General features: G+C 33.9%; 1 protein-coding gene across 1 annotated transcript in view; it reads right to left on the reverse strand.

Annotated features, from left to right (window-relative positions):
* LOC111370796 (phosphatidylcholine:diacylglycerol cholinephosphotransferase 1-like) overlaps positions 1-23,283 on the reverse strand; it is a 25,896-nt gene extending 2,613 nt beyond the window's left edge. The window contains exons 1-2 of the mRNA XM_022992666.1: positions 22,838-23,283; positions 22,222-22,359 (exon numbers count right to left, since the gene is read on the reverse strand). Coding sequence (XP_022848434.1) covers positions 22,222-22,359; positions 22,838-23,236 — 537 coding nt within the window. The 5' untranslated portion in view covers positions 23,237-23,283. The remainder of the gene's footprint in view (positions 1-22,221; positions 22,360-22,837) is intronic.
* Between the last annotated feature and the right edge of the window lie 100 nt (positions 23,284-23,383).

Consider the following 23,383-nt stretch of genomic DNA (forward strand, 5'->3'; position numbering starts at 1 on the left):
CATATCAAAATCTAACATGCTTTGACTTTTAATAAATGCCATTAATTACTCACCGAATAAGTAGAAGAAAATGTAGGCTTGCAAGTTAAAATCAAAGTTAGATCCAAAAACAAGAAGTTAAATTTTCATTGCATGTTACGGAGTCGTAGGCATACGTGTATTCTATCGGTTGAGTCTAATATTACTAGAGTATGTTTGTTAAAGATTTATCTGGTTTATAAGTTGATCATTCGTGATTATTTTTAGGAACATATGATCTAAGATCTACAGATTTTATCATCCGCAACTTATAATCTACAAAGAATTTTACCAAACATAAACTAAGATGAGTATGTTTACACATATACCGTATTAAGGCCAGCCAGAATCGTGTTGAGAGTGGGTCGAGATTCAAGTAACCGGTGGAGGTTTTTGGTGACAATAAACCCGAGATCAAACGGCGGCGCGGTGGGCGGGACCATGCGGAGAGTGTACTCGACAGCCATGAAGAACAGCAACGAGGCGGCGAAGACGCAGGGTACGGGGTGGTGCACCACCACACCACATATGTCACCGGCCCTCCATTTCAAGAAATGTGCATTACCAAGGCAAGAACAAAAGTTTTTAGCAGAGGAACATGATGATTTCTTCATATCTGAAGAATGTTTGTGCTTTGTGACGACGCCGTTAGGAGAATGACTCTTTATGGACAGTGGTTTTGGCTTATTTTTAAGAGCGGGCCGGTGGCGGGTGGTGGGTCTGTTCATCGGTGATGGTGGTGGTGCAAAATACCAGCATGGAGAATGGTGCATATAAGGGGTGTGGGAGAGATTTGAAAAGACGGAGTTTACGAGGAGACGGTGGTGGGGTACGTGGATTGAATGTTGTGGTCGGCGGAATGGAAAATGTTGGGTAGGTGACGGGGGGATCCTAACTATAATTAAGGTTTTCAACCCTTAAATTTTGATGGTTTGGAAGAAACTCCCTACTTTATGGTTAAATTTCTTGTTTTTCAATTTTGAACTTTTAATTGGATAATTAAACTCTGATTTGGCTACATTTTAATAAAGTTTTGGGGAAAATGTGTCTTGCAATAGTTTTTTTTTTTAAATGTGTAGTTAAAAATTGAGCACAAACATTGGCTCATGTAAATTCAAGGAGTTCCAAATTTTACCACTTTATCATCAATTGTAACCAATTTGATAAAAATTGCTTAGTCAAAAGTCAAGGAATAATTGCAGTAGCAGTTCCAAACCTTTCGACTTTTTGTATACTTTATCTTAACCTTCACTTTATACTACTCACAATTCCAAACTCTTAAAAAAATTTGCACTTTGGGGTCCAAATGGATGATTTTATGTAAGTTTGACCGTTAGTTAACCTAATAAATTTGACTTTGACCAAATCTAAACCATTTTTAATGGGTAAAATCGTAACTTTGCATTTTAAAAATTAAAATGAAAGCCCATCATCTTTCCTATGCCCACACCAACCCCACTCACCCATCCCACCCCACCCCTCCCAATAAAAAAAAAAAAAATGTGCTCTCACCCAAACCAACCAGCCATCATAAGCCCGTGGAAAGGACTTCAATAGACCCAAAGCGGTTGTCAATAATCCAAATCAAGGGAAAATTGCAACTTTTCAATTTCGATTTTGACATAACAATGGCAAAAGATGAGGTAATTTCACCTAATCTATCACTAATTTCTTTTATCTAATCTCAAAATTTCTACAATTTTTTACTGTGGTGGCAATAGCTAGCCAAGGTACGTCTATTTTTCTCAAAGTTTCAACTGTCATTTTGATGATGTTGATGGGGTTTCGAGATGTGTTGATGGGCGGCTGAAGGCTGGAGAATGGTGGTGGATTTCGACTGTGGATGAAAGGCAAGGGAATGGTGGTGATTTTGGATTATGGTTTTGAGCGATGGCTGAAAGTAGGGAAATGGCGGTGGCTTTGGACGATGGTTGAAAGCAGAGGATGAGAGGAACCAAAAAGCTTTATTTTTTCTCAGCAAAAGCAAAATTGACTTAGACTAAGTAATATGAGAAATGGATTGGTTGGGGTGTGAGGAAGAGGAGGAAAGAACTAGGGAGGACATATTAGCAAGAAAAGTAAAAATCAGTGGAGAAGGGCAACGGAGGTGGTGGTGGTGGGGAGGGGTAAAAGGGAACCAACTGGTTTTGGGTTTAAGAGGAGATGGGGTGTCGGAGGGAGAAGATGAGCATTGATTGAATTTTGATTTTTTTTACTTCAAAGTTAATTTTGATTTATTTATTTTTATTTTTACTTCAAAGTTACCATTTTAAAATTGGTCAAAGTCAAATTTATTTGGTCAACTAATGATCAAACTAACAAAAATTCAACTATTTAGAACATAGGTGCTAATTTTTCAAAGGTTTGGGTTGTGGGTGGGACAATGTGAAGGTTAAGGTAAAGTTTGTGAAAAATCGAAATATCTGGGACAGTTGTTGCAATTATCCCTATAATTAATGACCCTATGTAATTGTTATGTGGCCATTTAGAGAAAAAAAATATGTAAAATGAGTGATTATGATATCTTTAGGTTAAAATTTGTATTTTTTGTTTCAAACATATTTATAATATGGAGTAATAGTTAATTGACAAACCAATAGTAATAGCAATATGGCTTCCAATTAAGCAAATTTCATCAATTTGGAGATTGTAAGTCATGAAACACTGAAAATTGAAATTAAATTAAAGTTTGGTTACCCTTTATAAACTAAATTGAAGAGTAATGACCCAATTGAAATAAATTTTAAAGGAGTTGCCTAACTGATGAAACTAGGTTTAAGTACGAAATTATGGTTTTATTTTTAATTTGAAAAATGATTGCTGTATATCACGATTTATATATTCTTTTACGGATTGGTGAGGTGGCAAAAAGAGCTTTTTGAGTTGGTTGATAAAATTTTGATCAATCATGTATCGTCACAATTGACATCATATATTAATAAATAAATCTATAAGTGGTGAAGAACTTATAACACAATTTATGTTTTAACCCCAAATTATTAGCAATTTGAATCAAATTTCCTTTAGAGGGTAAATTTTCATTCGTGGTCTTTGGACTTTTAGAAAAATCTCAATATGGTTATTAAACTTAATTTGTCTGAAGTCAAGTTATTTCAAATTTCACTGCTTTGTCATAATTTATCATCTATTGTTCTATAAAATGATAGAATTGCTTCTGATTTATACAGTGAATGATCTTTTGCCTAATCGCTACACGACATTTTAAAAACAAAAATAGTAAAGCGAGGGCTATGACAAGGTCTGATAAGAGTGTAAAATATAATATTTTCTCATCTTAATTATTGCATTGGTTTGATTATTTGATACCAAAATGCACTCATTATACTTATACTTTGATTCAGGTTGCATTTTGGTAGAAAATGTGAAATTTAGAAGAGAAGAGCGAAAAATGACTAAAATGGAAGAAAGTGAAAGTTTCAGTGACCAAGTTGCAAATAATCTAAAGATGAGATGGGCGATGGAATGATAATTCGAGAAAGTTAGGAGTCCATTGGGTGCAATTAGAAGTCAAAAGAAGTTAAATATTATCATAACATATTCACAAATCAAATTCCAACATGATAAAGATTTTCCAATTTTTTAGCTGGAGATTGAAGTCCACTTTTGACCAAGTAAACGTCAGAATTTGGAAGCAAAAATTGTAGCCCTTTGTGTTAGTTTTCTAACCACTTTGAATTGTCTTAATTGGACATCGGGAAAGAAAGTTATGGTCAAAATACTAAAAGTAGTCGCACAGAATATTCTAGCCGAAAATTTAGTTTCCTTATTCGATTCAATATTTTTTGGAAACAACTTGGCACACGGTTTTAAGCCCTAGACTGGACAAAGAATGCCTCTCTTCATCCTCACATCAATTTTCTTTAATTTTTTGCTCAAGAGTTCCATGAAGAACTAAAACCCTTGGTGAAGTTTAGAAGGAACTCATTGGATTTGGGGAAATCACATCAATTGCTCATGTAATTTGGTATTTTATTGTCAAACAATTCTAGATTTTAGATTTCTCCTTATGAATTGATTTTGAAATTGGTTTAATTTTTATTAGATCTTTCATAGATTCAATCATATTTTTTCTATTGTTTGATCGAAATATTTATTGAGTTACATTCTCATTCATGTTATTGGTAGATTATTTATGATCTTATGGTTGAAGTACATGGTTACTTTTGATCTTACTCCAATAACAATTGTTGGAATGTGTTAGAAAGTCTAAATCTTAGAATTACAATTGGAACTAAAGTGATCTTAACTGTTAAATCTTCCGATTAGAGAGTTGGGATGAAAACCTCTAATTGAGTAACATTACATGAATTGTTGATGTTGATCGATCCAACCCAATTGAGAGAATTCCAATGATTCACTAATTTCACATATTGATATTTAAATTTCATTCCAAATTGATAAACTAATTTCACATAATTCTTGAAACCGCTAAGTTTCTGATCCTTTGAGTATTTCCCATCTCCCTGTGGAATCGACACCCTAAGGCTACTACAATCACCATATCATACTTTGGGCATAATCAAATTTTGGCGTTGTTGCCAAGGAGACAGTACAAATACTTGAAGGATTCTCGGACAAAATGGTGATTTCATCCCTTTTTACATTCTTTTAGTTAGTTTAGTTTATTTTCTTAATTATTTTGTTGTTTCTCATTTAGTTTCCTTTTTTTTTTTTGGTTTTATGAACAGGCTTCGAGACGAGCAAGGACGATTTATTGCAAGGCCTCAACTAGTGTTTAAATCTCTTCCTAACCCTCTCTTTGATACTGAATCTATTGTCATGAAGACCGCATCAAATAACATAATGTCTGATAGTGAACATGGTGATGCGCCCTATAGGACCTTGCATGATTATCTTCACCCTACACGCATATCTACACCATCATGCATTATATTTCTACCCAATATGCCACGTATGGACCTTAAACCTGGAATGATCCAACTTTTTTCGACCTTTCACGATCTTGAAAATGAAAACTCATACGTGCATATTAGGGAATTTGAAGAGGTGGTTGTAAGTTTCCACAATCAACGTGGAACAATGGATGTAGTCAGGCTTAAATTTTTCTTGTTTTCTCTAAAAGAAAGAGCAAAGAGCTGGCTGTATTCATTGCAACCACGTTTGATTGGGACTTGGGCTGAAATAGCTCAAATATTCTTTGGCAAGTACTTTCCCCATCACAAAACAACTGCATTGAAAAAACAAATCTCTTCTTTTACTTAAAAGGAGAGTAAAACTTTATATCAAATGTTGGAAAGGTACAAAGAATTGTAAGCCCTCTGCTCCCACCACGATTATGAAAGTTGACGCATTTTGAGTTATTTTTATTAGGGGTTATTACCTAGGGAGTATCAATTTGTTGAAGCGATGTGTAATGGTGAATTTTTGCAAAAAGATCCGAATGAGGCAATAGACTACTTAGATGACTTAGTTGAGAAAGCCCATACCTGGATTGGACCTAGTGCATCGAGAGTACTAATAGGTTACAACCCACTAGAAACTTGAATAGTACAGGTATTTATCATCTTAGGGAGGAAGATAACCTTAGAGGAAAGGTATAAGCCCTTACTAGAGAACTTGAAAACCTGTATGCTAAGGATTCAAAAACTACTCGATTTGTTTCCCGTGTTGAGTATTTAGAGCCTTGTTTTGTGTCTGGAGGGAGTGATCACCTTGCAAAGGAGTGTCCCACTTATGCTGAAATGAGGGAACTTTATGAGGAACATTGTAATGCTCTAGGCATCAAAAGCCCTCTGTCCCTTACCTCGAGACTTACAACCCAGGGTGGCGAAATCACCATAACTTTAACTGGAAGTCTGAAAACCAACAACCTATCCAATCCAATAGAGCTTACAATGCACCCCCACGTCAACCCACATCCTCTGGAAATTCCTTAGAAGATACTTTACATTCATTTATTGAGACACGGGGTAAAACAAATAAAAAAATTTGAGACTATGATTGACCAGTTAGTTGGGGAAAATAAAGAGATAAAGAATCATGTCTCCAAACTAACCAATGCCTTAGCTGTTGGGAAACGTGAGAAATTTCCAGCTCAAGCTCAACCAAATCCAAAGGTAGAACACATGGCACAAATTTCGGGATCGGGAGAGACCAGCATTAAGGAAGTAAATACCATAACCACTAGATCTGGGAAAGTCATTGAACCAGCCATTCAATCTAGGGAGAATGAAAAAGAATCAAGCGAGCCTAATGAGAGTAGCCCCAGTGAAGAAGTAGTAGAAGCTCCAATTAGGGTACCTTTCCCTCAAGCCCTCAAATCTACCTCGAAGTCAACCACTCAACATAATGAAATCCTAGAGTATCTTAAACAAGTAAAAATTAATTTGCCTATTTTACATGTGATCTCTCAAGTTTCTACATATGCTAAAGTCCTTAAAGACTTATCCACTGTGAAGAGGAAACATCATGTCAAGAAAACCACTTTCTTTACCGAACAGGTGAGTACTGTGACAGAGCAGAGGATCCCACCAAAGAATAAGGACCCTTGTTGTCCTACCATCTCTTGTGTCATTGGGAACCGTGAGTTTACAGAAGCCCTTCTTGATTTAGAAGCTAATGTTAACCTCATGCCTTATGCTATATACCTGTTGTAAGGTGTGGGAGAGATGAAACCTACCTCAGTGGTCCTTCAGTTAGCTGACAAGTCTACCATAAGACCTAGGAGAGTAGTTGAGGATATGCTAGTTTAGATTGAAAAATTTTACTACCCCATTAATTTCTTAGTACTAGATGTGAAGGTTGAGGTAAATGTTGACTCTAAAATCCCGATTATACTTGGTAGACCTTTCTTTGCTACAGCTAATGCTCTAATCAATTGCAGGAATAGTCCGATGAAGCTTTCTTTTGGGAATATGACTCTAGAACTTAATATTTTTCATGTTACCAAGCAACCTAGAGAAGAAGATGAATTTCATCAAACCTACACGATTGATGCATAAACGCAGGAGGAAGCATCTGCAAAAATTGATTATGATCCATTGAACTCTTTTCTCCTAAACTCTAAAATCTCAATTGGTTCTGATATTGATGAATATACTAATATTTGTGCTATTTTTGCAAAATTACAGGAGCATAGGACTTTGTCATGGCAACCCAAGTTTGAAGAATTGCTCGAAAGGACTGGAGGGCAAAAACCATCGAGCATTGAGAGCCCTAAGCCAGAATTGAAACAACTACCCCCAGGACTGAAACATGTATTCGTTGGACTAGGTGATACCTTTCATGTAATTATTTCTTCAGAATTGAATGCTTTGCAATGTGAACAGCTTTTGAGCATTTTGAATGAGTATAAATATGGCCCAATTGCAAATAGTAAATGGGTTAGTCCTACACAGGTGGTCCCTAAGAAGTCAGGTGTCATGGCAGTTAAAAATGAAGTAGGTGAATTGGTCTCCACAAAAATAGTAAATGGTTGACGCATGTGTATTGATTACAGGAAGTTAAATGCTGCTACTCATAAGGACCATTTCCCTCTCCTTTTTCTGGACCAAATACTCAAACGCTAGTCATTCCTTTTATTGCTTCCTAGATGGATACTTTATTTACCTTCCGATATTGTCTTAAGACATGTTATTTCTTTAAAAAGGATAGAGGTTGATAAATCTAAGATTGAATTGATTTCTAAACTACCCACACCTAAGATAGTAAAGGACATTAGTTCATTTCTTGGTTATACAGGTCTTTATGGGAGGTTTATACAAAATTTCTCATCTATATCTAAACCCATATGTAACTTGCTTAACAAACATGTGACTTTTGAATGGACGCCTGATTGTCAAAATGCTTTTGAACTGTTGATTGGTAGACTGACCTCCACACCTATAATGGAACCACCTGATTGGACATTGTCATTTGAAATTATGTGTGATGCTAGTGATTTTACGGTAGGTGCTATTCTTGGGCAACGAAAGGAAGGTAAGCCTTTTGTGATTTATTCGCTAGTAGGACTCTAAATAGTGCTCAAATGAACTATTTCACTACTAAAAAAGAGTTGCCAGCTATAGTCTTTGCACTCGATAAATTTCGATCCTATTTGATTGGTTCTCCCATTACTATTTTCACAAATCATCCAGCCCTTAAGTATCTTCTTGCAAAGAAGGATGCTAATGCACGATTAATACGATGGATTCTACTTTTGCAAGAATTTGACATCACCATCAAGGACAAGAAGGGAGTGAAAAATGTCGTAGCAGATCATCTACCAAGACTGACATTTGAAGACACCTCAAACACTGTGCCAACTAAAGATCGATTTCCTGATGAGAATCTATTCTCTGTCTCTTTACCCTAGTTTGCTAACGTTGTAAATTACTTGGCTGCAAGTGAAATTCCAAAAGAGTGGAGCGCACAAGATAAGAGGAAGTTTTTAGTTGAGGTACGTAACTTTTATTTGGATGACCCTTGTTTATTTAAGTATTGCCCAGACCAAATCTTGAGACGTTGTGTTCCTAATGAGGAGATACCTAGTATACTAGATTGTTGTTATACCCAAGCTTGTGAAGGCCACTTTTCTATGAAAAAGACCACTGCAATGTGGTTTTTATTGGTATACTTTGTTTAAAATACTGATACTTATTGTAGATCTTGTGAGAAGTTCCAAAAATTAGGTGCTACTTCCCGACGTAATATGATGCCTTTAAATCCCCTTTCGATAATTGAAGTGTTTGATTGTCGGGGCATCGACTTTATGGGACCCTTTCTATCTTTTTTTGGCTACTTTTATATCATTGTGGCAGTTGATTATGTGTATAAATGGGAAGAAGCAGCTACTTTTAGGGCCAATGACAATGAAACGATCGTTAAGTTCCTTAAAGAAAATGTTTTATCTCAGTTTGGCACACTACGCGTCATTATTAGTGATAGAGGTACACACTTTTACAATTATTCATTTGAGGCACTGATGAAAAAGTATGTGGTTATTCACAAAATTTCCACCGCTTATCACCCCCAAACTAGTGGACAGGTAGAGTTGGCCAATAGGGAGATTAAACAAATTTTAGAGAAGACAATGAACCCCAATCGTAAAGATTGGTCATTGAGACTACATGATGCACTATGGGCCTACCCCACAGCTTTTAAGACTTCCTTAAGCATGTCACCTTATAGGCTTATCTTTGGGAAGCCTTGTCACTTACCTGTCGAACTTGAGTACCGATCCCTTTGGTCTATCAAGCAGTTCAACTTTGATCTGGTAGAGGGAGGTAAACATAGGAAATTTCAATTGAGTGAATTGGAGGAACTAAGAAATGATGCCTACGAAAGTTCTAGAATCTACAAGTTGAAAATGAAAGCATTTTAGGATAAAAATATTTTTAGAAAAACTTTTGAACCGAACCAAAAAGTGTACTTGTATGATTCTAGACTTCATAAGCATCCAAGAAAACTCCGTTCTAGGTGGATTGACCCATTTGTGGTGACACGAGTTTTTGAAAATAGGGCTGTTGAAATAAAAGATCCCAATGATGGTAGGGTATTCAAGGTGAATAGACAGAGACAAATAGCCTATGGACAACAGGTGCCTACAGTGGAAGAAATTTCCTTGGTGGACCCAGTTTACTACTCATGACACCCTTCAGGTATGTCTTTCACCCTTTTTGTATACTAGTTTTTGAATTTTTTTCTTTTAGGTGTGCTTCGCATTTTTCTTTCAATTTATTTTCATTTTTTGTATGACCCATTTTCATTGAGAACCTTCAGGTCCACCATAGTCAAGCTTCTGATGATCCACTGCAATATCCAGGTAACATCATTTGGTTGACATGTTTTTGTATTGAGGACAATGCAATGTTTAGTTGGGGGAGAGTGTATTTGAAATTTTCTAGTGAATTACATGATATTCATGGAACGTTAGTTTTGTTTTACTAAATTGGTCTAAAATTTTTCTTTAAGTCTTTATTTGCTACATGTTCATGTTCTTGAATGACGAAATATGCCACTAGAAGTTGATACTGTTTGTGTGAGTCTAGATGTTGAGACACTTGCCGAATCATTTTGTGCACATAAACCTTGCGGTAAGATAGTGGTTTAACATATGCAGTTAGAAGAGTCTCTTGCTGAAGTTTTCTTGTGAGAGAATTGGTGAGGGTTGAGAGTCATATATACTAAAAATGGTAATACACATTCATTGATTTTGTGAATTGGAAACTTCTTTTTAGAATAACATTACATGGTATGTGGTAAGACGGTGGATTATACTTGGGAAATGATAACAGTCAATTTAGGACTGAAGTTAAGCCTCTACACTAGTTCTTCTCTTCTCATAATTTTAATCTCCTAGTAGCCATTTTGAGACAATACACATATAACCATTTTTTTTCATGCGCCTATGTTATTCATACCTCTTCACATCGGAATAAAGTCTATAAACATTCATTTTTCAAACCTTTATGCTTCCAAGTGTATAGTAGGTATTGCATGTCATTTTAGAAGAAAAGCAACGAAGAAAAGTGATGAGAGTTGATACTTGCTTAGGTGAAGTGATGAATCTTAAAAGAAGAAGAAGGGGAATTTCAAAAAAAAGTTGATGAAAAAAAGAGAAAAAAAGAAAAAGAAAAAGAAAGTGAATTGCTATTGAGAATTGAAGGGTTGAGGAATGCATTGATGTTGATATGTTGAAATACTTGCTAAGATGCCTAGCTAGATACTTGAACCTCCTTAAATTCTTTCTTCCCTACTATTCATGTAATCCAACTTAACCCTTTTCACACCCTTTGCATTGGCTGTTTTGATCTTAAGTAGGGTTGTGGTAAGACGTTGATGAATTCTCAGCTGATAGTGTGCCTATCATGTGATCAATATTTTCTTGTTGCTTGGTCATAAATTTTAAGCCTCCATGTTCTGAGAGTATATCTTTCTTAGCTCCATAAAAGAAAACCGCACTAAAGACTTTGATACCCGCGAGTTATGGGGTTGTACCTTCAGCTTGAAACATACTTATTGTTGCATGTGTTAGGGTTGGCGGTAAGATGGTTATGGCTTGACACACACTCACACATTTGGTAAGCGTTTTTGATATCTTGGTGATCATGGCACTGTTAAGTTCTTGTGGGGTTGAGTGTGAAAAGAACATGAATTGCGGTTAAGTTGAAATTCAATAATTTCACTTGTATCACAATCTAATCATTCATTTGCTTATTTAGCATTAAATTGCTAGGGACTAGCAATAATCAAGTTGGGGAGTGTGATAAGAGTGTAAAATATAATATTTTCTCCACTTAATTATTGCAATGGTTTGATTATTTGACACCAAAATACACTTATTATACTTATGCTTTAATTCATGTTGCATTTTGATAGAAAAGGTAAAATTTGGAAGAAAAGAGCGAAAAAGGACCAAAATGGAAGAAAGTGAAAGTTTAGGTATCAAGTTGCAAATAATCTAAAGATGAGATGGGCGATGGAATGATGATTCGAGAAAGCTAGAAGTTCATTGGGTGCAATTAGAAGTCAAAAGAAGTTAAATATGACCATAACATATTCACAAATCAAATTTCAACTGCATAAACATTTTCCAAATTTTCAGCCGGAGATTGAAGTCCACTTTTGACCTAGTAAACGTCATAATTTGAAAAATTTACTTAGTAAAATTGTAACCCTTTGTGTTAGCTTTCTAACACACTTTGAATTGTCTTAATTGGATATCGAGAGAGAAATTTATGGTCAAAATACTGAAAGTAGTTGCACAAAATATTGTACGTGAAAATTTAGTTTCCTTATTCGGTTCAATCTCTAATTGAAACAACTTGGCACACAGTTTTAAGCCCTAAACTGGACAAAGAATGCCTATCTTCATCCCCACATCAATTTTCTTTGGTTTTTGGCTCAAGATTTCCATGAAGAACTAAAATCATTGGTGAAGCTTGGAAGGAACTCATTGGATTTAGAAAAATCACATCAATTGCTCATGTAATTTGGTATTTTATTGCCAAACAATTCTAGATTTTAGAATTTCTCCTTATGAATTAATTTTGAAATTGGTTTAATTTTTATTAGATTTTTCATAGATTCAATCATGTTTTTCTATTGTTTGATCGAAATATTTATTGAGTTGCAATTTCATTCATGTTATTGGTGGGTTATTTATGATCTTATGCTTGAAGTATATGATTACTTTTGATCTTACTCCAATAGCAATTGTTGGAATGTGTTAGAAAGTCTAAATCTTAGAATTACAATTGGAACTAAAGTGATCTTTACTGTTAAATCTTTCGATTAGAGAGTTGGGATGAAAACCTCTAATTGAGTAATAATACATGAATTGTTGATGTTGATCGATCCAACCCAATTGAGGGAATTCCAATGCTTCACTAATTTCACATATTGATATTTAAATTTCATTCCAAATTGATAAACTAGTTTCACATAATTCCGGAAATAGCTAAACTTCTAATCTTTTGAGCATTTCCCATCTCCCTGTGAAATCAACATCCCAAGGCTATACTACAATCACCGCATTATACTTTGGGTGTAATCAATATCTCTAAATTAAAATGTTAAAATATTTTTTATTTTATTTTAATAGTTTTATGATGTGGCGCATCAATAAATTTACATGCAAAACAATTATGCAAAAGATCACTTTTCGTCCTTGTTTAAGCCTCATTATCTAAAAAGTCATTTTTCTCAATTTATTTTCAACCACACATCTTCTCAATAAAATAATTATACATGTAAACCCAAGTTTTTTCATACTTTTTTTTTAAACAACATAGTCACCAAAAAAAAAAAAAAAGAAAATTACCATTACAAAATCTATTTCCGAAAAAAGGTGCTCAAACATAGCCTTAGTAAATTTACATGACTTTTAGTAAATCGCATTGTTGAAAAATTCAACATTTGATGTTAATTGTTACATCTAGCAAACATGACAAGGGGATATTTAAGATCTAATTCAAGACTCTTAAAAAAGTGATGTTCATTATTTTAAAGAGTTTGCTTGAAATATACTCCTAACTCTGTATTTTAATTTGTTTATATACATTTGAATAGTCAAATTCGCTCTCTATTTATATATCATAATTAAATTTAATAAAAATGCAATTTTTAAATTTCATTACTCAAATTAACTATATTACATATTATGTTAAAATTGATATTTAAAAAATATATATTCTTTGTAAAATGAGAGAATATTATAAGTGAGTGTTAAGAAAGTAAATAAAGAGCATAAAATAAAGAATTTATTGAAATGCATAAAGAAAAATAATCTTTAAATTTAAATTGCTCTTTATGATGACAAGATACGACTTATTTCTCTCTATAAATAAAGATTATTTTGAAAATGCTCCAAGTAGATTATTTTTCCTTTCAATGTCGTAAGAGGAGAAATGAAAATTGAAAATTTGCATAATTGGATCTCAACTACTAAGAAACCACAATATTGCCTACAATCCTGTATTTTTAAGAATTTAGTCTTCTTTCTATTGACACATCAAACTTTCGACATCAATGACATTCCATAATCCAAGATTATTCACAAAGTTATCCTTTAAATATTATTAGCTAAAGCCATCAATATACAAAACTATCAATTTTGATGCCATTTGGACAAACATTTTTGTATTGAAATAGCACGAACTTCACTCCATAATTTCTTTTTTTTTTTTCATATCAAAATACAGAGATTATGTGATCTTCATCAAATTTTCAAGTATGATGACATCTACAAACTGATGTTCGCGAGAAGAAAGAAAAACTACATACAAACGTGGTACAAGCAGCTACGCATTGATCTTGATACTACACAAACATGATAACTACTTCACTAGTGGGCTCTGAAAGCATCTAACTTCTATTCACGCGGGTCATATTTGTGAAGCAAACCTTGTTTGTTAGTCATCCATACATGATGTATGTGGCTGTCAATAAACTTGTCGACCACCTCCCCGATGGTGTGAAAAGGCCCAAATACGATACTAAACACAAGATACAATAGATCAATTTCACAACACAAAGTAAAAACTTGCAGAAATTAAATCAAGCACAAAGATTTTTCGGTTGAAAACCCAAAAGTTCAATGACCCTTTTAACACCTAATTCTCTTTGAGCATCCATTAAAATGGATATAGTTCGGTTGCACTATTGAGCTTTAAAATTGACAAAAAAAAACTCACAACAATATTCAAATATAGTTTTTAGAGACTTACCTCTATCACCAAATCAATGGAACTGCTAGGAATCACACAAGAAACCCTAGATCTCTTCTCAGAAAATACAGCACAGTAACCCTCTCGTTCTTCTTATTTTCACTCAAGAAAATATAAGTACCAAGGCTAGAAAACATCTAAACAAATCTCAAATGAGATGTTCAAGAGAAAGAATCATAGATCACCCTAGCCAGTGAGAGTTAAACTCTCATGAACTTTCTCTCACTCAACAACAATGAAGAATTTCATCCATTTGTCAAAATGAATCGGTATCCATGAATACAACCATACCAAGAGACGCATTCAATATGACGGTCATGGCTTGAACAGATGTCAACATCCGATTAAGCCTTCCCACTTACAAAAATGTGTTTTGATAATGCATTTTTCCTTTTGAAAATTGGGGACATTAACCAGGGTTTGAATCTCAACATTCTCTACCTTGCTACCTTAATTTTCAGGTCATAGTACAGCCAAGAGCATATCACATTTTCATATTTCACTTGCTCCAAGTACATGTAATAATCACAAAGTATTAATAGACAATATTTTCAAAGAATTCTGAAACTTGTTTAGAGGTATTATCTTTATTCCTATATCAGAAGGATTAAACTGAGTAGCAACTTTGCCAATTTTCAAAAGGAACAAAATTCCTTTTGAAATTGTATCTCTTATGAAATAATATTTAACGTCTGTGTTTAGTTCTATCATAAAACATGGGGTTCTTACTTAGATGTATAGCACTTTGGTTGTCAAAGTACAAAATTGCATTCTCATCAACAAAATCTAGTTCTTTTAATAGTCCATTTATCCATATTCTTTTTTTTAGAGGCATCAAAAGTAACAATATATATTCTGTTTCAGTTGAGGATAGTGCTACAATCTTTTGAAGTTGTGATTTCCAATTGATTGCAGTAGCACATAAGTTAAAGAAACAAGATGAAGTTGATTTTCTATTATCTCTATTTTCAGTAAAATCTGAATCAGTAAAGCCCTTTAAAGTTGCCTCTTCTATATTCTTTGATGTACCTTTCAGATATCTTAAGAGCCATTTTAAAACATTCTAGTGTTCTTCCCTAAGATTACTCATAAATCTACTAAGTCTACTAATACTAAAAGTAAGATCAGGTCTAGTACATGCCATCAAATACATAACAAATCCAATCATATTAGCGTAAGGATTTTTGACATTCTATCAAATTTCTCATTAGTTTAAGGGAGGAAATCAGAAGAAGCTTAAAATGATTTGTAAGAGGCAAGGTTATGGATTTGTAGTCAAACATATTAAATTTGTTCAAAATTTTATCCACATAGTCATGTTGATTCAAAAATAACATGTCTTTTTCTTCGTTTCCAAAAATCTGCATTCCAAGGATCTTTTTAGCAGCCCCTAAATATTTTATATCAAACTCAGATTTTAGTTTTTGTTTGGTGTACCCCATTTCAGATTTATCACAGTTGGCAAGTAGCATATCGTCCACACCTCCATTATCTTTGTAGTAAAGGCATATATCATAATTGCTTCATTGAAAACCAAGTTTTAAGAAGAAAGTATCAGATCTTTTGTACCATTGCCTTGAAGTTTATTTTAAATCATGCAAATATTTATTTAGGAGGCACACGACATTTTCAGAGTCACCTTTTATGAAACCAACATATTGTCTCATATAGTATTTTTCATCTAAATCACGATAAAAGGAATGCAATTTTCAAGTTCCCACTAAGATTTAGCAACAAGTACAAAAATGCATATAATAGTGGTATGCTTAAAATAGAGGAGAAAAATTCATTATAGTCTACACCTTCTTTTCATGTAAAATCCTTTACCACAAGTCTAGCCTTATATCTCACACATTTATTTTCCCTTTCTCCTTCTTTTATTTTGTAAATTCATTTACAATCAATCAATTTATGATTCTTTGGCCTTTCAACCAAGTCCCCAGGATTATTTTAGGAGTGAGGACATTTCATCAATCATAGCATCTATCCAATTTTTAGCATATTTGCTATTAATGAAATCATTATCGGATTTTGGCTCATTTTAAATTTTTCTTGGTATGTAAATAATGAAACAAAATCTCCCAATCAAATCTAGCAAGTAATCTACTATGTCTTTTCTCCATATCTCTTGTTAATTGATATTCATTTAAGGGAAGAGTTGCAGGATCAGTTTGATCATTAAAACCAGTAACTTGATTATTTTCAGTTTCAGTTGTGATGATATTTTCATTATGATCATTTACAGTTACAATAGGAACATAATTGTTTTTCTCAATATGAGCGTCTCCACCTCAATTTGAACATTCTTTTCAGTCAAGTTATTTTACTTTCCTTCTAAGCATGGCATGATAGACTCATTGAAGATAACATATTTTCTAACAATTATCTTATAACCTTTTTTCAATTTTAACCCATAATTTGTAGCCTTTTACATTTTCACCATAATCCAAGAAAACACATTTAAGTGATCTAGGTTCTAATTTTCTAATATTTTGGTGAGCATATGCAGCACAACTAAATATTTTTAGGTGTGAATAATCAACAGGATTTTTAGACCACACAGATTCTAGAACATCAAAGTTCAAAGAACTAGTGAGAGTTCTATTAACAAGGTCTACAGTAGTTTTTACATCTTTACCCCAAAATAATTTAGGTAAGCTTGAGCTAAAAAAACATGCATCTTACCTTTATTAATAAGGTTCTATTAATTCTCCCAGCTATGCCATTTTTTTTAGGGATATAGGTAACCATTCTATGTCTTAATATGTCACATTCTTTATAGAAATTATTGAATTTATAATTGCAAAATTCCAAACCATTATTAGTTCTCAAAAACTTTATTTTATTCTCAGTTTGATTTTCAATTTATGTTTTCCAATCTTCAAAGATAAAAAAAAAGTTTCATCTTTTGAATTTAACATGAAAATTCAGATTTTCCTTGAGTAATTATCAATGATTAAAAGATAATATTTAACGACAAATAGGGTGCACACAGAAGCAGGACCCCCACAAATCAGTATGTAAGTATTCAAGTATTTGTTTGAATTTATGAATTCCAAGCAAGAAGAGAAGCTTAGCTTGTTTTCACCAAGATTTAGATTTCGAAACACTCCTTTATTTTGTGAACCTTTTATACTTTCTTGTCAATATGGCCAATTCTTTCATACCATAATTTTGCAAAGGTAAAATTTTCAGTTAAAGTAGCTGCAGTCAAGCTAAGTAAAGGTTCTGCTTTATAAAAATAGAGACCATGTATCTTGGGGGTGCTAATGATTAAGTCATTGCCCTTAAGAATTTTTATATGTTCTTGGCCCAATTTAATGTTGAACTCTATATCATCTAACATTCCTAGAGACACCAGATTCCTTTCTAAGTCTGGAATAAACTTAGTTCCTTTTAAAAATAGGATTCTACCATTTTCAAATAACAGTTTTATGGTTCCTATTCCACTCAATTTGCAGGTCATATTATTACCCATTATAACTTGCTCACTAGTTGTCTTTTCAAATTCGAGAAAACTATTCTTATTTGAGCACATGTAGAAAGAGCACCCTGAGTCAAGGATCCAATCATCATTTAGCTTCTTTTCAACATTAACAAGGACTAACCCATCTTCAGCCTTGTCTTTATGGCAGACTAAGGTAGCATTCCCATCATCAACTTTCTTTTCTTTTGATTCATTTTTCTTTTCATAACCATCTTTAATAAAATTACCCTGTTTCCCACAGTTGAAACATTTCTTACCCTTAGCCTTGTTTTTGGATTTACTTTTATCACTCCATTTGTTTTTATTTTCATTAAAGGTCTTAGAGTAATAATTAGGTTTACCAAAACCCTTTCCTCTCATCAATAAAGTATCACCATTGTGATTCTCCTTATTCCTTAGGCATTTATAATAACATCGGTAGCAAGTTCAGCCCTATCATATTCTAAAACAACCTTGATGTCTGTATATCTGTCAATAATGGAGTTCAACACTAATATTTTCCATTTTCTCAATAGCCTTAATCTTATTGAGGTGGAATATTGATACAATAGCCTTAATCTTATTGAGCAGTGGTCTTCCCAAGATGGCATTGTAGGTCATCGAAGCATGAACTACCTAGAAAGATGTGATCTCTATCACCTATTTTTTATCAGAACCCGAGGTTAGAAAAAGCTTGACGGCCCCTGCGGGATGATTACACTACCATCGAATCCCCAAAGGTTAGATTGAATTTTTATCGTAGACTCAAATATATTGCCTTTTCTGGTTGGTCCTTTTATATTCTTCGAATTAAATATTTTCTCCATATTAATGTATTTTTCACCTCAGGTTAGGAACTCAATCACTTACTTTGGTAGATTCTTTGACAAGGACATTTTGAATGTCTCACTCCTTATGACATATGTGAGGGCAAAAACAACTGCTATAATATGTAGGTTAGGTATTTGGAGCCTTTCTTTATTGAATCTCATCATAAAATCATGTATGGTTATATTTTGTCCTTAGCGAAGCTGCATGAGGCAAGCTATCATTTTCCTGATGCGTTTACTATTTGTAAAGAAGGCAAAGAACTTATTGGTTAAATCTAAGAATAAGACTATGGAATTGGGCTCTAAGGTCGAGAACCAATCCTTGGCAGCATTAGTCAAAGCTTGAGGAAAAGTCTTACACATCACCTAGTCCGATATAACTTGCAAATTCATGATGTTAGTCTACACATTGAGATAGTTGATTGGGTCAATTGTCCTAACATGCGCGAGGATACTTGAATCTATTCGGTAATAGGTATAACAATGTCTCGAAAATGAATGGAGTTAAACATGTTCATCCCTTAGTATTCTTAAGTAGGCCATCCATAATTCTTTCTTAGTGATCTTGGCAAGTTTATTAGACTCCATAGTTACTGATCTCGGGGGCTAGGCCACATGGGGTACATCTGAGGTTCTAGCTCCATCGACATTGGGAACAAGGGTGGAGCCCGAGCTGGAGCATTGGCCATAAAACACTCTTCGTGCCCTGGTGTGGGTGATAGATGTGAATTTCTTTGACGTAGCAGTTGAGTTAACATGACAACATGTTAATAGAGCTCTTCAAAGGCTCTAGCGGTAATAACTATTGGCTAGGGATCTAATATTTCAGATGATTTTTCAACGTGTGTTAACCATGGCTTTTGGTAGCGTTTCCCACAGTGGGCACCAATGATGCTACCAAAAATCATAGCTACATGAACAAGATCTCTTGGTACTTGAAAAAAAGGCATCGAGGTGTGTCCTTGTTGTCCCTTTGATGCTTCAATTAGAGAGAGAATTATGATTGAGATTATGACCGATAATTATGCAAAAGCATACCTGAATAATGAATTGAACGTCTATATTTATAGAGGTATGTAGTATACTCCTAGTAGCACTAAATTAGTTAAATATTATCATCTCAAAGAGTCTTACTTGAGAGGGGTGTTGGACTTGTACTATAATTGTAGGCCAATCATAACTTGATGGTAACATATTTAAGATGGAGTCTTGCTAAGCATGTGAGACTTGGGTTGAGGTACTTAGATAGTGTTAGGATCCCAGGGACTTAGGAATCTTTTAGAAGTGAAATGGTCTCGGGTTTGATTGAACGAAAGGCTCGAGGACATCACGTCTTTGCGTAGTTCACATAACCCAAGGACATATCCCAAGGATGGTGGCCATAAAATATTGTAATCATGCAATATTCAATGCTCGAGCATATGTTGTACCCAAGGACCACGTCATATCTCGAACACGGTGGTAATGGAATAGAATCATGAAAAAGATCCTTTCGAATCGTTGGGATTGAAAAGCTCAGGACCTACGAACATTGACCATATTGTGGAATATTCATACTTTTCTGTGCTTTAAACTAGTTATGTTTTCTCAAAAAAAAATTCACAAAGCTAAACAAAATTAATAAATGAAGAATAATTTATGATGTGATGTGATGTAGGATTTAAGATTCAAAACTACTAAGTTATAAGTTGAAAACATTCAATAATGTATTTGCTAACAACAAATTGAAAGATGAATCTACTATAATATCAACTTTGATATTTCAATGGTTAAGAAGTAGTACACATATATTTTTTTTAGTGCAATTTTCACTTCATCATTTCAAGAAAATGCTATGAAATAATATTATTGATTTTTTTTTGGTTAATAAATCTATTATCCATTGTGTAATTACTAGATCCACGGGTAGCTTTTTCAACAAGACTACCGTCAAATTTTAGCATTAATTGTGCATTAAATGCATACAAAAAGGTAATTACAAGGTTAAATTGGACTTTTTGCACAAAAAAATGACATTTTTTTGCAAAAATTTGATAAATTGACAAGTTTTTTTCTATTTTCATATTAGTGAAATCTTTCCAAAATCAATTGTTGACTTTAACTTTCATAAAAATTTAGATTTTAATACCTACCAATGGGGCTTAATGTTTTTTACTTCGTACAGTTCTATGGCATATAATGTTCCCATGAGGGCACAAGAAAAGGTGGCCTGTGCATAGTCAAAATGATGGCACTACAAGTTGAGAATAAGCTTCATCATAATTGTATAGCATAGGCCAAGCTCTATTTATCAAACCTCAAAATTTCACATAGGCAAAATCGAATTTTTAGATCGAAGCCTCACAATCGAACCAAAACACTTGCTGATGATTGAACCTAAGATGATTGAATTATTAACGAGCCAAAAGTAACATAAAGCACTAAGAGTCCATTTAATTGCAAGAATGGAATTTGGATGGAAAATGACGAATTTCAAGGAATTGAATTGCCTAAAACTTGTTTTATTGTGAATTGTCAATGAAATATGTTTAATTGATATATTTTCCAACTAGAAAATATTGAAATTTTGGTGTTCTTTCAGTTTTGTTTTCCATGAAAATTGTCAATTATGGAGATAGAATTTGTTTAAATTGTCAAAAAAAAAAAAAACAAAAAGGGCTTGAAAACCAAAACCACCAACGAGAAAACATTTTCCTCAAAATGGCGGAAAAAGATGGAAAAACTAGGATATCAACTTTAATCACGGATAGAAGAAATTGACCTTTAACTTTTAAATTTTCCAAGTAACACTAGTATCTTCACTAGATAAAGACCAAATTTCTGGTTCTTTCCTAACCTAACAACTCACCATTTCGTTCTTTATGAGAGTCGTAGAAAGAACCATAGGTGGTGGCACTAGTGAATAATGACGCTTCTCTTTCCTTGCTATCTTCATACTTTCCGGCCAGAGAATCAAATAGTATTCCACCACCAATGCCAACAGCCAGATCATTCGTGTAATGACCCCGTGTACTCAACAATCTTATCACTTGTAAAACCTATTTAATGTGACGCATCTGCAGATAAAACTACAATATAATTAGCATTAATTATCTATGCAAGGGAAGGCGCAACAGTGTCTGTAAAAATATTCTATTAGCATTGAGTACTGGAATTTGTTATTTATTAACAACCCATTTGTCCTAAAGATGTCGGATTTTTCAGGACAATATCAATTTTCCAGTAAAGAAACAAACCGGGAGATGTCGTACAAAAAATTTCACTTAATTATTATTATTATTGTTATTATTGTTGTTGTTGTTGTTTTTTATACTGTAGAAACTAGAAAGTTAATTTTTGCTTGTTAAAAAGAAAAACTTCATGTACTCAATTATTCTAAAACAAATTTATGGAAATTTACTTTAAACCAGTCATCCATATAGATCATAGAATACAGTTCTCTCGTGGAATTTCATAACCATTATTACTACGATTGAAAATGAAATATGCACTTGAAATAGATATAACGTGTCTTATTTGTGCATTTTGGTTGCCAATTTGCTAATTCAGCCTATTTCTCATTGAGATTCATAATCCTCATATCTCGAGCCTTATACAATTTACTAATTACCCTAGACGTTGTGTGTTATATTTTTATTCCTTTCCGTCTTCAAACACAACAATTTCATATTTTAAAATATCGAATTTGAATATAAAGATCTTATGCGACGAGCTTAACCTCGGGCAATGATAGCTGTGTGACATATCCAAGTATTCCCCTGCATGTGAACATGAACAAAGCTGAGATCTTTGCCCTCGGTCGACCCTCCATTAGCCACGTCCATAGTATGTACGTGGTTTGCATTCCTACGAAAACCTACTCGATCCACAAAACTCAAACAAATTATATATATAATTCCGCAAAAAGAACCATCTCGAAAAATAAATCAATTTTTATAAAATAAAAAAGTAGGTATGAAAAGTAAAAACTTTAAATGCACTATCATGCCCATATCAAAATCTAACATGCTTTGACTTTTAATAAATGCCATTAATTACTCACCAAATAAGTAGAAGAAAATGTAGGCTTTCATGTTAAAATCAAAGTTAGATCCGAAAACAAGAAGTTAAATTTTCATTTCATGTTACTGAGTCGTGGGCATACGTGTATTTTATCTGTCGAGTCTAATATTATTAGAGTATGTTTCTTAATGATTTTTCTGGTTTAGAAGTTGATCATTCGTGAATATTTTTAGGAACATATGATGTAAGATCTACAGATTTATCATCCACAACTCATAATCTACAAAAATTTTACCAAAAATAAACTAAGATGAGTATGTTTACACATATACCGTATTGAGGCCAGCGAGAATCGTGTTGAGAGCCGGTCGAGATTCGAGTAAACGATGGAGGTTTTTGGTGACAATAAACCCGAGATCAAACGGCGGCGCGGTGGGCGGGACCATGCGGAGAGTGTACTCAACCGCCATGAAAAACAGTAATAAGGCGGCGAAGATGCAGGGTACGGGGTGGTGCACTACCACACCACATATGTCACCGACCCTCCATTTCAAGAAACGTGCATTACCAAGGCAAGAACACAAGTTTTTAGCAGAGGAAGATGATGATTTCTTCATATCTGAAGAATCTCTGTGCTTTGTGACGACGCCGTTGGGAGAATGACTGTTTATGGACGGTGGTTTTGGCTTATTTTTAAGAGCGGGCCGGTGGCGGGTGGTGGGTCTGTTCATTGGTGATGGTGGTGGTGCAAAATATCAGCATGGAGAATGGTGCATATAGGGGTGTGGAGGAATTTGAAAAGACGGAGTTTACGAGACGGTGGTGGGGTATGTGGATTGAATGTTTTGGACAGCGGAATGGAAATTTTGGAGGGGCCC

Source organism: Olea europaea, chromosome 21 (genome assembly GCF_002742605.1).
Source record: "Olea europaea var. sylvestris chromosome 21, O_europaea_v1, whole genome shotgun sequence".
NCBI lineage: Eukaryota > Viridiplantae > Streptophyta > Magnoliopsida > Lamiales > Oleaceae > Olea > Olea europaea.